General features: G+C 35.9%; 1 protein-coding gene across 2 annotated transcripts in view; it reads right to left on the minus strand.

Moving 5' to 3' along the window:
• LOC126707346 (transcription initiation factor TFIID subunit 1) overlaps positions 1 to 15,952 on the minus strand; it is a 44,521-nt gene that overhangs the window by 23,591 nt on the left and 4,978 nt on the right. Inside the window, exons 4-9 of one of the 2 annotated variants that reach the window (XM_050406953.1) lie at positions 12,333 to 12,395; positions 12,099 to 12,144; positions 9,032 to 9,280; positions 5,487 to 5,602; positions 3,352 to 3,520; positions 1,453 to 2,554 (exon numbers count right to left, since the gene is read on the minus strand). In XM_050406953.1, the coding sequence (XP_050262910.1) occupies positions 1,453 to 2,554; positions 3,352 to 3,520; positions 5,487 to 5,602; positions 9,032 to 9,280; positions 12,099 to 12,144; positions 12,333 to 12,395 (1,745 nt within the window). Of the gene's footprint in view, positions 1 to 1,452; positions 2,555 to 3,351; positions 3,524 to 5,486; positions 5,603 to 9,031; positions 9,281 to 12,098; positions 12,145 to 12,332; positions 12,396 to 15,952 lie in introns of both variants that reach the window. The other variant, XM_050406952.1, reaches the window with a different exon arrangement.

The raw sequence follows: 15,952 nt of genomic DNA on the forward strand, positions 1-15,952 counted from the left end.
AAACAGCCTAAGGGATTAGCCCATTGAGTGAGAATTCTTCCCATACAAGTTCCAAATTCTGTGGTCCTTGCACTCACTTCGTTTCAGGTTCAACAACGCTATTTGAGTTTAGTTTGGTGACTGCAGTTTGATTGGAATATTGTTTTTAAATATTGGTTAAATTTGACGATTTGGGTTGGTTTGGATTTGGATTTTTTGAATTGGATTTTCATTTATTTTCTACTTGCTCTACACTATATTCATTTTGTGAATGAAACTTGTTGATTATAAAATTATATTGAATTATTTAATACAATTCCGTTATTTATCAACAAAAAAAATTTATATTGAATTACATGATATATTAATGTTTCCATGCAAGCAAAATAGTGGAAATTTTTTTTGGAATAATTTTCTGAGTTGTAACCAAACAAAGGAGAACAAGTCGCTTCCACAGGAAAAAATGGGGCGTAAAAGTTGTGTTGGGCCATCATAACTGGGATGCATCCCAGGTTTGTTGAGGCACATCATCACCATCTACTGCCTACTTTTTGTTTTATGATGGGCCCAAGCTCAACAAACCCCAAACTTTCCATTAAATTCTTACCCCATTATCCATCAACAAACCCCAAACTTTCCATTAAATTCTTACCCCATTATCCATGAATGACCATTCCCCGAGTCTAGTTTATGAATCTTAATTATTCTGTCAAGATCAGACTAGAATTTGAAGAACGTATCTGCTGGATCCAACAAACAGTAAGTTATTTTTTATTTTTTTATTTTTTTTATAAGAACAGTAAGTTATTTCACGTCAACTCTTTTTATAGGCAGCTCTCTAATGGGGGCAGTATTTTCCCTTGGAAGTCTATTTGGAAGGTCAAAGCTGCTTCTTTTGCTTGGACTGCAGTCTGGGGCAAACTCTTACTCTAGATAATCTTCAAAGGCATGGGATTGTTGTGGTTGATTGGTGCTTCCTGTGCAAGCAGAGTGGAGAGAGTGTTGATCATATTTTGCTGCAGTGCGAGTATACTAGAGACTAGAGAGTAATGGTCTTTGGTTCTGTGCTTACTTGGAGAATATTGGGATATGCCCCGGTGTGTGGTGGATTTGTTGGTGTGTTGGATAGGGCGGTTTGGAAATTTAGGGGCAGCAAAAGTTGGAAGGCCATCCCTTTGTGTCTTATGTGAGCCATTTGGTGAGAATAGAACAGCCACGCTTTTGAAGGTTTGGAGCGATCGACAATGGAGCTAAATTGCTTGTTCTGTAGTCCTTGTTTGAATGGATGACTAAAACCCCAGGACACTTAAGTTCCCATTTTTTAGACTTTTTAGACTATTGCAATTTGTAACCTTTCTGCATCCCCAGTAGGCTTCTTGTGTATTGGAGGTGTAGTTTTCTTTAATAAAGTTTCTTATTTACTTCTCAAACCAAAAAGCACACAACAAGATGGAAATAATAGCTATAACTTACTTGCTCAACTTTAGCTTCATTGTCTGCAGCATAAGTGCAGGTTGTGAATGAAAAACTTTGACACCATGAACTGTACGTTTTTCGGAATTTGATTTAATTTTCTGAGAAGATTTTCTGTTTGAATAGTGTTTGTCATTAGCAACAGATCGCCAACCAGCTTGGCCTCCATGACCAGGTTGCTCAAAAGACTCCCCAGTCCTTGACTTCATGGAACGAGTTATAATCATAGCCCTTGCATGAAGCCCAAGATGTTTAGCATCCTTGCTATCCAAAATTTCAAAAAGCATTTGCTCATCTTGAAGATCAAGGATTAACTTTGGCTTTTCAATGGGCCTATTTGTCTCCCATATTATTTTGTCAAACCAAGACCCTTCCAGCAAGTCTTTATATTGTGATGTGAGTTTGTTATAATGCTTTAAACCATCACTTTGGTGAAAATCCTCACTAGCATTCTCCTTTCCACCATCTCCATGATCAGAAATATCCACTTCTAAGCAGGATTCTAACCTCAAAAGTTGCGGATGATATTGTCTTAATGAGAATGGAGGGGAAGAGTTTCTTGAGCCAAAGGGCTCCAGCAAATCAGGATAGCGGCGAAGAAAACTATTATGATCATTCTCATCTGGTTCTGTTTGGGGCTCTGACCCAGGATTTTGTCGCCCTGTCTCGAGTTCTGCTTCACTAACAACTGAAGTGTCCAAGTCAGGTCCAGAAATTTCACAACTTTCAACAGAATTTTCACTCGCTACAGGAGAATTGTCCCAAAGAATTCCCTTTTCCCAGTCTTGCTGATCAAGAGGATAAAACCCAGGACATCGTGGTGCCTGCAATCCAACAGAAAAATTTCCTATTACCCCATCTTTCATTGGTTCTGCACTGAGACAGGAGTCCTTTCTTTGCCCATCATCTTCTGAAGGCAATGAGGTAGCCTCTTGCAGAACACCATATGTTGTGACCTCTGGTTTGTCATCATCAAAAACTGAGCCTTCAAGTTCAATTGAATGTGCCTGCTTCATAAATGAATAACCTTGACCAGCATCCTTTAAAAATTCCTCCTCATCCTCTTCAACAATATCAGACATGTCCAAAGATTTATACCCATCTGAAAGAATGAAACAGAGGGGAATAGAAAATTAAACTAGAACCAGGCTAGCAAATAAAAGAACAGTTTTTCTTTACAGTCAAAATTTCAACTCTGACAAAGTAGTGAGGTTAACCTACTCAATTTTTTTATGAAGAGCAGTGATACAAATTTGCAAAAATGAACAAGTTCCAAATAAAATTCCCATCATGCTATTTCTAGACAAAATCAATGGATTATGCTGGTTTGAAACACTAAGTATGGACGAATAAATCAGATAGACAATTAGCAGAAGTGTTGAATAATAGATGTGGATTGGTATTGCATGTGTAAGAAAAGTGGAGAATATATGAATCACTTGCTTCTTAGTTGTGATGTTGCTAGAGACTTGTGGGCTATGATTTTGTGTCTTTTTAGGGTTCAATAGGTCATGCCTAGAAGAGTGGTTGATTTGTTGGCTTGTTGGAAACGACAATTTAGACAAAATCATAATGTACATTTTTGGCTTGCAATTCCTCTGTCTCATGAGGTGTATTTGGAGGGAAACACCACCTGAAGTTTCAAAGGGTGTGAGAATTCGGTTTTGGAAATGAAGTTTTCGCTCTTGAGATCATTATATGATGGAATAGCTTCCACCACATATTATTCTTTTTCAATTTTATTTGAGCTTATTGATCTTTCTAGTTTAACTGTTACTTTTTGTTTATCTCTGGTGTCCATCTCGTATAAATGGGTTGTGCCTCGTTTGTACTTTTTCAATAATTATTTCCTTATTTTTAAAAAACTGGAGGAAGATATCATATTATACGTCCAAATACCTTTGGGAATGGAGAACCTACGGTCTCTTTTCTCCCCCTTCTTCAAGGGCTCGTGAATACCAAAAATTTCAGAGAATCGTAAGATTACCATCCCATCCTCAATACACAAAACAGGCAGTGGTGTAGAGCCTTTCCCATCCAATGACTCTTCCTGACTTTGAGGTACTTCCTGCTGGAACTCATGAATTTTAAAAAATAAAAACAAAAAGTAAACATCAACATATTTATTAAAGAGTAAAATAGAATATACTGACCAGCAATGTAGACAATTCAGAGAGTAGTGCAAATGATATGTTACTTTTTTCTATGGTTGCCATTGAAAGCATATGGTGATTAAGATAATAATTAATACGCTGAAAATGATGATCATAACTAAGTCCATAATATTACATATACACTACATGACAATTAGTTTTAGCTTAAATGGCACTTCCCCTATATGAATGAGACAGAAGGTCAGGTCAAGAATTCAAGACCCAGTAATTGCATGTGTAACTTACCAATCAAAAATTACATGTACAAAAGTAGCATATATAATGCCAAAAGTACATCCAAAAAAATTTAGGGAAAAAAGAGTAAAAGAGCATAAAATTCATTGCGTTGTGTGTATTTAATGAGGTCGGTATGTCAAACCGAGTTCGTTTTTGGCAAGATTGTTGGTGTGGTGACCAATCCTTGAAAAGAGGCTTTCCTGCTTTGTATGAGAACTCCACAGATCAGGAAGCTTCCATGGAATCCTTGATGGTCAGGTAGGTCGAGGGAGAGAGGTGAAGTTGGGATGCATGGTTCTCTCGGGATTTTAATGATTTGGAGGTGGATTTGGTGGCTGCCTTTCTTCATCTTCTAGACTCTCATATTCCTTCGACTACGGGTGGAGATTGGGTGCGATGGAGGTTCGAGAAAAATGGGGAGTTTTGCATGTGCCGGTGTAGTGGGGGTGGATCACCTTCTAATACACTATAAGGAAGCTTATCAATTGTGGTGTCTTGTATTTAGATCATTTGGTATTTCTTGAGTCTTACTAGAGTGTGAAAGATCTTTTGTAAAACACTTGTTGAATATTTGGAATATGGTTTCGTTTGCTTGATGTGGATTATTTGACGAGAGCAAAATAAGCATATGTTTGGAGATATGGAGAGTACAAGGGACCAGCTTCCAGCTTATTTTGTTGGCACTTTGTTTGACTAGTCTTGTGCTTTGGGGATCATGAATAGAGATTCCATTCCAATGTTTATTAAGTCTCTATCTTTTTGTACAAATTTTTGTATTTTTTGTAATTCAAGCTACTTCATGCCTTTCTTTTAATGAAGTATTCTCTTTTCAATAACATATCCATACTGGTGCTTCGAAACTCAGGCCTTATAATCCTCGTTTTCAAATATCCCAATCCATACTTGGCCCTACATTAAATTCATTAAAGAAAAATAAAATTACCCGAAACATGGAAAGATTTATTTAAACAGTACACCAATTGCCTCTCGCAAGACATGGGCAAGCACGAATACAGAGACAAAACCATTTATTATTCCTTGGCTCAGCCATGAAGTATATACCTAGAATCAACTTCATAAATGTCACACAAAGTAAACTCATGAGCACGTCAACCATTCTATACACTCAATCTCATTGATGCTGATTCCATTTGCAATGTATATTGGGGAATGCCCAGTGACTTTCATTTTTTTAGTTAATATTTACAAACTATTTACTTACTAGAAAGAAAATAAAATATTAAAAGGAAAAACTTTACCTCCAAAGGAAAACTCCTCCAACCCACTACCATGGAAATTGATAAAACCATTGGTCTACTTTTTATCACTTGACCTATTTAATAAGTCATGTGACTTGTATAAATTATACATGTGGATGGTTTTATGAGTTGCCACCTAAAGGATTGGAGGAGGTTTTTCCAAACCAATTTGGAGAAAACTTTATCCAAATTAAAATTTGTGGTACACCACTTTCAATCATGCCACTCAAACTTAAAAAAGCTTTCAGCTTCATAATACCCATCAAAAAATTTGTCTTTCTAAAAATAAACATCTTAGAGGTAAAAGCAAAAATACTCTGGAACAGAAAATAAACACAAGAAAAAACAAATAACAACAAAAAAGGTAAAAAGATCACAAACTGACCTGGAATTCTTCTAAATCGACAGCCAACTTTTCAGCTTCTAGGGAGGCATGTTGTAAATCATCATCAAAAGACTTCTCACTTTCAGAAACCACACCAAGAATTTCACCCTGGTCACCTGAAATAAGCACGCTTAAAGAAGTCGAACATCAAAACAAAAGGCTAGGAAAGTAAAAGTTTTAAAAGTGAGAAACTACCAAATATTTGACAGCCACCATAATGATGGTAGTAGACATAATGATCTCAACCAAACCAATGATTCCACACAATTGGACCTAAACATCCCTTTCAATTAAATGACCTCTAATGAGCCCACTAATTGGACACTTTTTTGTCATACATACAAGACTTTAGAACATTATGCTTTGTGTTGAGAGACTCAAATACAAGAGAAAATGCATAGCTGTAATACAGTTTATGAAACAAGATGTTGTGAATTGCAAATTATTTTATCTTAGACTAAGCTTCAATTCAAGCCCTCCAACTTTAGGTTTGCAGACAATTAGGCCCCTATAGCTCTGATTTTAGCAATCCCAACCCTGAAGTTTCAGCTTGGTGCCAATTTGGTCCCTCCATCCATCTCCTTTAATATGATGCTGTTAGATATCATGAGTTTCATGTTACCATTGCCAAGAGCCTTGTAGCTCAACTAGTTGGCACCTCCTAGTGTTTCTAAAAAGATATCCAGGGTTTAAATCCCCCCATCCCCAACTATTGAATTATAAAAATAAATAAATAAATAAGGTTTCATGTGACCACTAATGACATCGTCTTGGGAGAAATATTCAAGAAAAAAAAATAGATGGAAATTAAATACAACCACCATTGAGGACTAGCAACTAGGATTGTTAAGATTCTGACCAAAACCAACAAAACCAGCCCAAGCCAAGCCAAACCAACTGACTCTAGATGCTTCCGATGGTAAAAAATTTGAATTTCAGTTTCTTTCTTTCTTTCTTCCTTTTTTTTTTTTTTTTTTTTTTACAATTACTGACTCGGGCTGATGCGGTCATCAGTTTCGATTTTAAGGTTATGACAAAACCACACTAAACCATATATATATATATATATAAAGCATATATTTTATTAAATACATATATATAAATATATATATATATTTTTTTTTTAATTTTACTAGTACAAAACACCACCCCACGCTAACCCCCACAACCCCCATGATTTTTCCTCACCCCCTTCATCTCTTTTCCTCAACAACTCAGATCTTGCCTGCCTTGGTCACCACCTTCACCTCCTCGAACTCCAGTCAACACCTACTCAGCCCAGACCACCGCACTCAAACTCAAAGAGAGCAAAGCTTTCAAAGTCCAAATCAAACACAGCAAAGCCAATCCATCAAAGCAAGAACAGAAAAGAAGAAAATGGGTTGTGTTATTCAAGAACAGAGAGGGAAGACTGGAAGAGCTTGTGAATGGATTGAAGAGCTCCTTAGCCCAACCCATCCCTCCATGCTCTAGATCAATGGTCAACGTTTTTCTTTTCTAGAAAACGAGATTATAAATGCTGTGATTATTTATTTTCTGTGGGGATAACTCTTTTGATTTGTTGTAGGTAAACTTGTTGGAACCGTGTTGTTTTCTCTTGCAACACCGACCAAACTGATCACATTGTACCCAAAAACTGAGACCAACGAAGTCCGGCTTCCTCCCTCCTAGCAATGTGGTTGGTGCAGTTCAAAATGGCCTCTAAAGGCCAACCACACCAGCAAGCAGAATTGAGAAATTGAAAAGAAATTTCCTTTGGGGTGACATGGGGGATGGGCTTAAGCATCATTTGGGGGGCTGGAATACAGTGTGTACTCCTATTGCTAATGGCAGATTGGATGCTAGAAGGTTAGTAACCTTTAACCAGGCCTTCCTGGGTAAATGGAAATGGTGTTTTGAAACAGAGGCATTGCAGTTGTGGAGGCGTATAGTAGCTGTGAAATATGGAGAGGGGCAGGGAGGTTTGTGCATGAAGAATGTTCATGGAACTCATGGCTGTCACTAATGGAAAGTTATTAGCTTAGGGTGGGACAAGTTCCTGCAGTGTATACACATTGAGGCAGGTTTGCGCGGTTAAGTTCAGATTTGGCGTGACAGTTGGTGTGGTGACCTACCATTGAGGATAGCCTTTTCTACTTATCAAAAAAAATAGAGGATAGCCTTTTCTGACTTGTACAGTTGTTCATTAGACCGAGATGCTTTGGTTGGCTCCTTGTCAAGAAAGGCTCCTTTACATACCTTTCTTTTCCTTAAATTGTCAATTGTCAAACATTTCCCCAAAAGGCTGCAGTCCATACAAAGAAAGCCACTCTAGAAGAAATCTTCTGCTTCCAAATGCTCTACCAAAGGAAACTTGATCACAATGGCCAGCAAGAAGATGGTAATGTACACTAACCATAAACCCCTTACTCTTATTAGGCAGCCAGCACCTCTTATCTTCCCCAATCCCCCTTACAGGTGTGCCATAAATGGTATCCATGGAACTCCAAAAACCTTCCAATTCCCAATCATGCACATCCTTGAAGAAATGCATATCCCAACGAAGGACTCCATTGGTGTACCTCAATAGATCAGCCACACTTGCCTCCTTGTTTCGAAAAATCCTAAATAATTCAAGATAGCAGTCAGCAAGAATAGTTGTTATACACCACCAGTCTAGCCAGAACTGCACTTTTGATCCATCTCCAATTTCAAACAAGATAAATTGAGACAAAGAGGGCCACCCCCATCTAATACTTTTCCACAAACTGACTCCATAGGGACCAGAGATTGAGCTAGAACACCAACCACCCCATTCACATCCATACTTTACCTCTATCACTTGACGTCACAAGGCATCCCTTTCTTGCCCAAATCTCCACAACCATTTCCCTAATAAAGCTACATTAAAAAGTCTCAGATTCCTAATCCCCAAGCCACCTGAAGAAAGTGGAGCACAAACAATAGCCCATTTAACAAGATGAAATTTGGGTTCTTTTTGTTCACTTTCATGAACCTTTTGTAATTCTTTAGACTTCTTTGTGTTCACTTTCATGTACCTTTTGTAATCAAGACTTCTTCGTTTTGACTTTCATGTACATGTAGTCTTGTTCAATAAAATATGCATTTACTTATTAAAAAAATAACAATAAAATTAGGTTTATCTTGAGACAAAATTATAGATCCACGAACTTGCAAATCATACACAAGTGATTCAATAGTATAAATTGATTGACAATAATAAGCCATTGCATGCAAGAGTGATTTATTTGCATGGAAAAATTAATCACAATTACAATGATAATATATATATGACACAAGACCAAAAGAAAGATAAATTTTTTACATCATGCCAATTTAACCCTAACTATATTAGATTGCCCATTTGCAATAAAAGATAACGTCTTATAAGGTTACTATTGAAGATTCAAAAGATGATACCAAGTGAAGTTATTCCCTCTACATAGTAGAGTGCACGTCTGCGTGTGAGTGTGAATGTGTATATGAATGCATCTATAAAGTGAATGAAGAGGAAATTGGGAAGTAAAAGATAATAGATACCACACCTGTTAAAGAGGTAGTTTGAACTTCCAAATTGTTATCCACCACCTCCTGTTCTTGTTCAAGTTCCTCATCATAATTTTCATCATCAAACACAGATGTAGGCTTCAATGAAGCAAGAGAAACTTCAGTAGAGAAGTACTCCTTTTTGGGTAACAAATGGTCCTCCTCACTAGCAGCTTGAATCTCTGGACCCTCATACTGCTCATCAAAATCTTCATAATCAACTGCATCTTCAGCCTTCTCATCATAATCTGACAGCAGAAGAAATCAAAAAAAGAAAAGAAAAAGAATCAGAAGATTGAAAAGAGTGAGGGACCAAATCTACAACAGCCACCCCTACCGCAACACCTTTATAGCTGCCTATGGTTAAAAACACTAATCTGACATTAATGATATAATCTCAAGCTCAAAATCACATTTGCAACCACAGTATGAATGACTGGCAGATTCAAATCCCATATATGATATATCACACTTCTTTCTATTTCTTATCTTTATGATAGAGAGAGGGAGAGAGGAGAAGATAAAAGCAAAATGTAAATCTAAGGTATCTGCATTATCTACATGGAAAGCCACTATGCAATCATTTCCAAGACAAACTACAGCTTGAAGTGCAAACCAGCACAAGGGTGCCTCCTGCACCAGTTCACATTCTAGTTGAAGTAAATTTAATGATTAGTTTCTAATTTGTCATTTACAATACCAAGTTCTTCAAACCTCAATAGTAGAAAACATTAGAGAAGCTGAATCTGGAAGAAGAAAATGACTTTAAGAGATAGAGAGAGATTAGGACTAGCGTCCAAGGTCACTCCAATAGAGATACCATGGCACCTACATCTTTATCTCTGTGATTGGTAAAGGGGATTTCATCACAGACAGACATTAAATGGTTTGGAACCTTTGGAACTACAGCTTTTGGGCCTTTCATAATGAACTTCACTTGGTATCTCCTAAGTTCACCCTTACATTTTGTTACCACAATTTAATTTCCCTACTAATGATTTTATTTTATCAAAATCAAATGCCTACACATTATTCATTCCTAACGCTCTGTTGGTTTCATTGGAAAACTTTCTATAAAGATAGTTTTCCACATTTTCCAGTGTTTGGTAGCACAAAAAAAACCTGGTCAATGGAAAACTATCTTTGGTCAACAAAAAACTCTAATAAAAATAAGGCTTATTTTCTATAGGTTGTTTTCCAAAAATTTCTTTTGGAAAACAATCTCTCTCATGTGTTGCATCTCCTATAAATATTATCTTCGTCTATAGCTATGGGAAACATAATTTTTTGGCGCCTTCTCTCTCTCATGGTAAGTTTTCTCACTTTTTCTCTCTTCCCTTTGCTTTTTCTCTCCTCACACCCTCACTGTCACCAACTCTGGTCTCTCCTCTTCCCATAGATCTCTCTCTCTGTCTCTCTTCTCTCTTTTCTCCATGTTTCTCTTCCCCTCTATAACGCAATTCTCTGATTAGATTTTTGTTTTTTCCTTCACTGATCAGTCAATTGCTCCAACTTGCAAAGGAGAACAAATTTGCAGTGGTAATTATTTCATTCCTCTCTACCAAAATCCCAATTCTTTGCTTTGAATTTCAAGCTCAATTTTCTTTTTTCTCTAAGAAATTTTCGGTTTGATAGATTCCAGGCAAAAGTTAATTCTTTTTCGTACATAAAGTGCAAAAAAATAAAAAATAAAAAATAGAAGAAGAAGAAGAAAGAAATAATGAAGTAAAAGATGAAAATTTTAAACATAGTACCTATATTGCTCTAAATTGCTTTTACATGGGACAATCTTTACTGTGGACTAATAATATTGTTATATAATGAATGATAATTGTTTAGGAGAATTGGATTTGTTGGCAAATACTTTTTTTGTTGGCAGATACTATGCAATGATGATATATTATACAGTACATTATGTAAATACATAATTTATAATAATATTAGAAACTTGTGGTTGACCATAGTAGACAATTAGAATACCAACAAAAAGAGTAGACAATTAAAAGTTATTGTTATTTATACTTATTAAAAATGTATTCCCCTGTCAAATTTATATATATATATATATAGATAAATGGTTGATATATGTGTGTGTACGTACGTTACTGTCTATATATATGAGCAAGATGAGTGGTAGAGATCATGAAAATTTGACAATTAATTAATTTTGATTATATCTATTGTCAAAATTTTAGTATGAAAACCAAATTCATTCTTGGTTTTTTATTTATAATGATTACATTAGTTAGATTACATAATATACATGTTTTAAATTATAAAAGAAATATTTTTTGAAAAATTGCATACCAAACACTAAAAAACATTCTCAAGCTCATTTTCAAGATTATTACCAAACACTGGAAAATGAGACAGTTTTCTAGAAAATGCTCTTTGGAAAATGAGCAATTGTCCAGAAAATGTTAATGTTGAAACAAACAGAACATAAGTGCATATAAAGCACAATGGCTCTTGAAAGAAACCCCCATCGAACTCTTTACACTTTCGAGGGAACCCAACTCCTAAGTCAACTTTTGAACTGTGCAACTCCAGATCTTACTGTATGTAATAAATTTTATTGAAAAAAATAATAATGATCTAATGCTCTTGCGTTTGCTTTTCACCCCAACACATGCATAAATACATTCTGTGCTGTAAAATTCTATCTTTTCAGGAGAAAATTTACAAAGGAACACAAATTATGATACAAAAATGATCTAGTTAATCGAGCTCTAAAATTCCAAAAGTAATCCACAGAGAATGTGCTCATATGGAATCTTTAAAACCCACATCCAACTTGTTGAAATTAGCCAGTTAAACATACAGAAGCCCAGAAACCACACTACTGCCGTTATAAATCACGACTATTAGAAAAATCCAACCAGATAAATGCCATATGCATTCACCAAAACTCAAAGAATTTCAACATACAAGTACTTGACCCACAACAGACTAGTCATGTCACTTAAAATAAATTAAAAGTTCAAATTTTACTTGATTGAAGAAAAAGAAATACTAACAGAACATCAAAAACTGCATGAGAAAGTTTTTCCGGGCATACAACATCACCTTGTTCAGTAGTATCAGCAGGTGTCCGTGGTGATCTTTCTGACAGCTGAAAATAAATTAAATAAATAAAACAATGATCAGTGTCAGAAATAAGGAAAAGAAGAAACTACAATTATACTTCCCCCAAATAATAAAGATGCAAAAGTGATAACCATAGGACACAAATAACCTAAATAAGAACCTATATTGCCATTTTTCCCTACAACCAAAAACACAGGATTGAGATTTCCATACATCTATATCTGTCAGAGAGGGACCCAGCTTGTCAGCCAGCGCAGCAAGATGCTCCTTTGCATCCTGAAAAGCATAGTGGTATAATTACTGTCAATGTCACAATAATATCGCAGAAAGATAATTATCCTAATCAAATCAACCTGCAAAACATGATAAATAAAAAAACCTCATTCCACACAGTAAAAGTAAAGGTTTTTGAGAAAGTGAAAAAGTAAACTAGTTGAGCGTAGACATTACTTGAAAGCTAGAATAGTATGGTCATAAACTCAGCAACAGTCAATAACTTTTTATTTGGGATAAGTAGCAAAATTCATCACAAGAAAAGGAGCAAAAGAGGCATGACCTAGTACACAGGGAGTATAGAATGGAAAGTCCAAACAATGAAATAAAAGGAGGAAAAATAAAGAAAAGAGGCACAAAAAAAAAAAAAAAAAAAAACTAAGTACAAATAACAATTAAAAGAAGTTCAGAATGTTGAAGAAATTTAGAAAGTACGTAGTAGAAAAAGTATGAGCGATCAAAGTCCAATCATATAAAGTCTTCAGAAATAAGAACTTCAGCTTTGCCCCAAGTTCAGCACTTTCCCCTCAAAAAAATGAGCTTTTCTTTCCCCAAATACAGCACATTAAACATATAGAAACAGCTTTCCATATCTCCCATTACTTAATTTTTCCAACACAACAACATTTCCAAGATGGGGTGAAGCATTGGGATCTTCATTTTTCCAGGTTGGTACAAGATTGGGAGCTGGAGTCCTTGGATAGGTTTATGGATTTAATTTATTCATCCTCTGTTTCTGGAAGAGGAGATGACAAGATGTGTTGGAAGCCTAATAATAGTAGGGGTTTTAAAGTGGGAGGATATTACCGGCTTTTATGTCCTTCTAATTCAGTTCATTTTCCATGGAAAATTATTTGGAGATCTAAGATCCTTCCTATAGTTGCTTTTTTTTCTTGGGAGTACTGCGTTAGGGAGAACCTTGACCACAGATAAACTATGGAAGAGAGGTATCAATGTGATTGATTGGTGCATCATGTGTAAATGGAATGGGGAAAATGTGGATCATCTGCTTTTACATTGTCCTTTAGCTTCTGAGATGTGGTCCTTGGTTTTTTGTTTGTTTGGTATCCATTGGATTATGCCACGGTGGGCTAAGTTGCACAGGTGCAATACGGGTATGGGTACGAAGGTACAACATTTCTTGAAAAAGTAGGGTAGGGCTATTATTAATTAATTAATATTATTTTTAGGTATATTTTGAATATTTTTAGATATAATTTAAGTTTATTTAAAATTTTAAAATATATCTAAAATTAATATAAAAGAAATTATAAAATATTTGAAAGCAATAATTGATAATTAACTACCAATTCAAGCAAATATATTATCAAGCAAATATATTAGGGGGAAAGATTCTAATGTCTGCTACTTTTTAAATTTTAATGCACAAACCTCTATAATAATAATAATAATAAAAGTAAAAAACCCACTAACCCACAGTAAAAGAAAGAGAACACATAAGCCAAGCCACTACCCCTTTGTACTAACAAAACATTAATCTTCTCCCACCCGCCCAGCCTGTTGTGAAAAAAAAAAAAAAAACAGCTGAGAAATTGATATCACGCTATGCAACCAGTGAAGAAGATCAGCAAGTGAAAGGAACAGGGGAAAAAAATACGAAGCAAACAAATTAAATAAGAAGAGAGCAAGCAACAGATGAGAGACGACGGAGAGAGGGAGATCAGAGATTTGACGAAAAGAAACCCTCAGATCTGAAGAAATCTGAAGATCTGAGAGTAACTTGAGAGTAAAACTTGTGTTGCCGGTTGCCAATCTATGATTTTTTCTTCTTCTTTTTTTCAAATTTTTTGCTCTTCCATGTCTGGGGTATGTCAAAACTGTGTCTAGGCCGTACCTAGATTAAAAGGAAAAAAAAAAAAAATTCTTTTGGGTACAATTCTGACACTTTTGTACCCGTGTCGGAGCAGTAACCATGTCCAACACTGGTACTATGCCAAAAATGGCATGTCCATGCAACATAGATTGTGGGTTATGGATCTGCTAGCCTCAAGGCAAGGCAATTTTGGTCAGTACCGTAATAATGCAATTTGGAAGATTATGCCACATTGTCTAATTTGGTGCATTTCACGGGAGAGAAACGCTAGAAGTTTTTGAGGGCTGTGAGTGGTCTATCATTGAGCTTAAATCTTTTTTCTTATTTTCATTGTTGGACCGAGCGCTTCAAGCCCTTTCTTGTGGTTCTTTTCAGATTTGTTAGAGCTTTGTTCAAAGTTTTGCTGATTCAATAAAGTTTGTTATTTATAAAAAAAATATAAAATTTATAAAATAAATAAAAATTAAATTTAATATAAAATAATAAAATAATAACAAAAAAAACCCATTTCCAAGATGAAAGAAGGGTATGGCTATGAGTGGGGAGGCTGGTGCACCAATTCAGTAACCAGTCCTCATGGATATGGAGTGAGTTTGTGGAACACTATAAGACAGGGATGGCCCACCTTTTCGCACTACATTCAGTATGAGGTTGGGGATGGGTCTAGAGTGAAGTGTTGCCAAAATTTGTGGTGTGGGGGAGAGCACTCCAAAAATGCGTTTTCCAAAGTTATTCAAGATCAGCCGGGATAAGGAGGCACATGGGGTAGATCTAAGGTTCTCCACCGGGGTCCTCCATTGGGATTTGAATTTCATGAGAGCTGTGCAAGATTGGGAATTGGAGTCATTGTCGAATTTTATGGACATTATTTATGGCGTTTTTGTGAGGTGAGGTGAGGAGGAAAAGATGTGTTGGAAGCCAACTAGGAGAAGCAGTTTTGAGGATAGTGGCTATTACCAGGTTTGTATTGTGCTAAGGATCATTCATTCCCTTCGAAAGCATATGGAAGCCAAAGATCCCTTTTAGAGTTGCTTTTTTTTGTCTGGACTACAGACTTAGGAAAAATTTTGATGATTAATAATTTACAGAAAGGGAAAGTTAGGATTTTGGATTGGTGTTATCTGTGCAAAAGTAACAGGGAAACAATAGACCATCTTAGGATCCATAGTCCTATTGCTACTAAGTTGTGGTCTATGGTGTTTGGTTTGTTTGGAGTTCATTGGGTGATGCCAAAGACTGTTGTTGATCTACTACCTTTTTATTTTTTCTTTTTTTTTTTCTTTTTTTTGAGAAGAAACTAACTTGCAGGCAAGGGAGATTTGCGCATTATCGCAATGGTGTTATTTGGATGGTTGTCCCCCATTATTTGATGTGGAATGTTTGGAGGGAGGGGTATAACCAAAGCTTTGAGGATTCTTAGAGGACTTTACCAGATCTTAAACTATTTTTCATTAAACTTTGTTGGCTTGGATGCAGTAGTCGGAAGTTATTCCCTGTTTAGTTTCTGATTTGATGGACCTTTGTGATTTGCAATTGATTGTATTGGTCCCCAAATGTATACATCTTGTATTCTTGTGTGACTCATTTTTTGGGTTCAATAAAAATCATTATTTATCAAAAAAGATGAAAGAAGGCATTATCCACATGACAAAACGCAAATAGAAAACCACATGGAACACCAAACTGACAAAAACCAAAGACCACAACTCCCAAGCCACCACACAAT

Source organism: Quercus robur, chromosome 11 (assembly GCF_932294415.1).
Source record: "Quercus robur chromosome 11, dhQueRobu3.1, whole genome shotgun sequence".
Taxonomy (NCBI): domain Eukaryota; kingdom Viridiplantae; phylum Streptophyta; class Magnoliopsida; order Fagales; family Fagaceae; genus Quercus; species Quercus robur.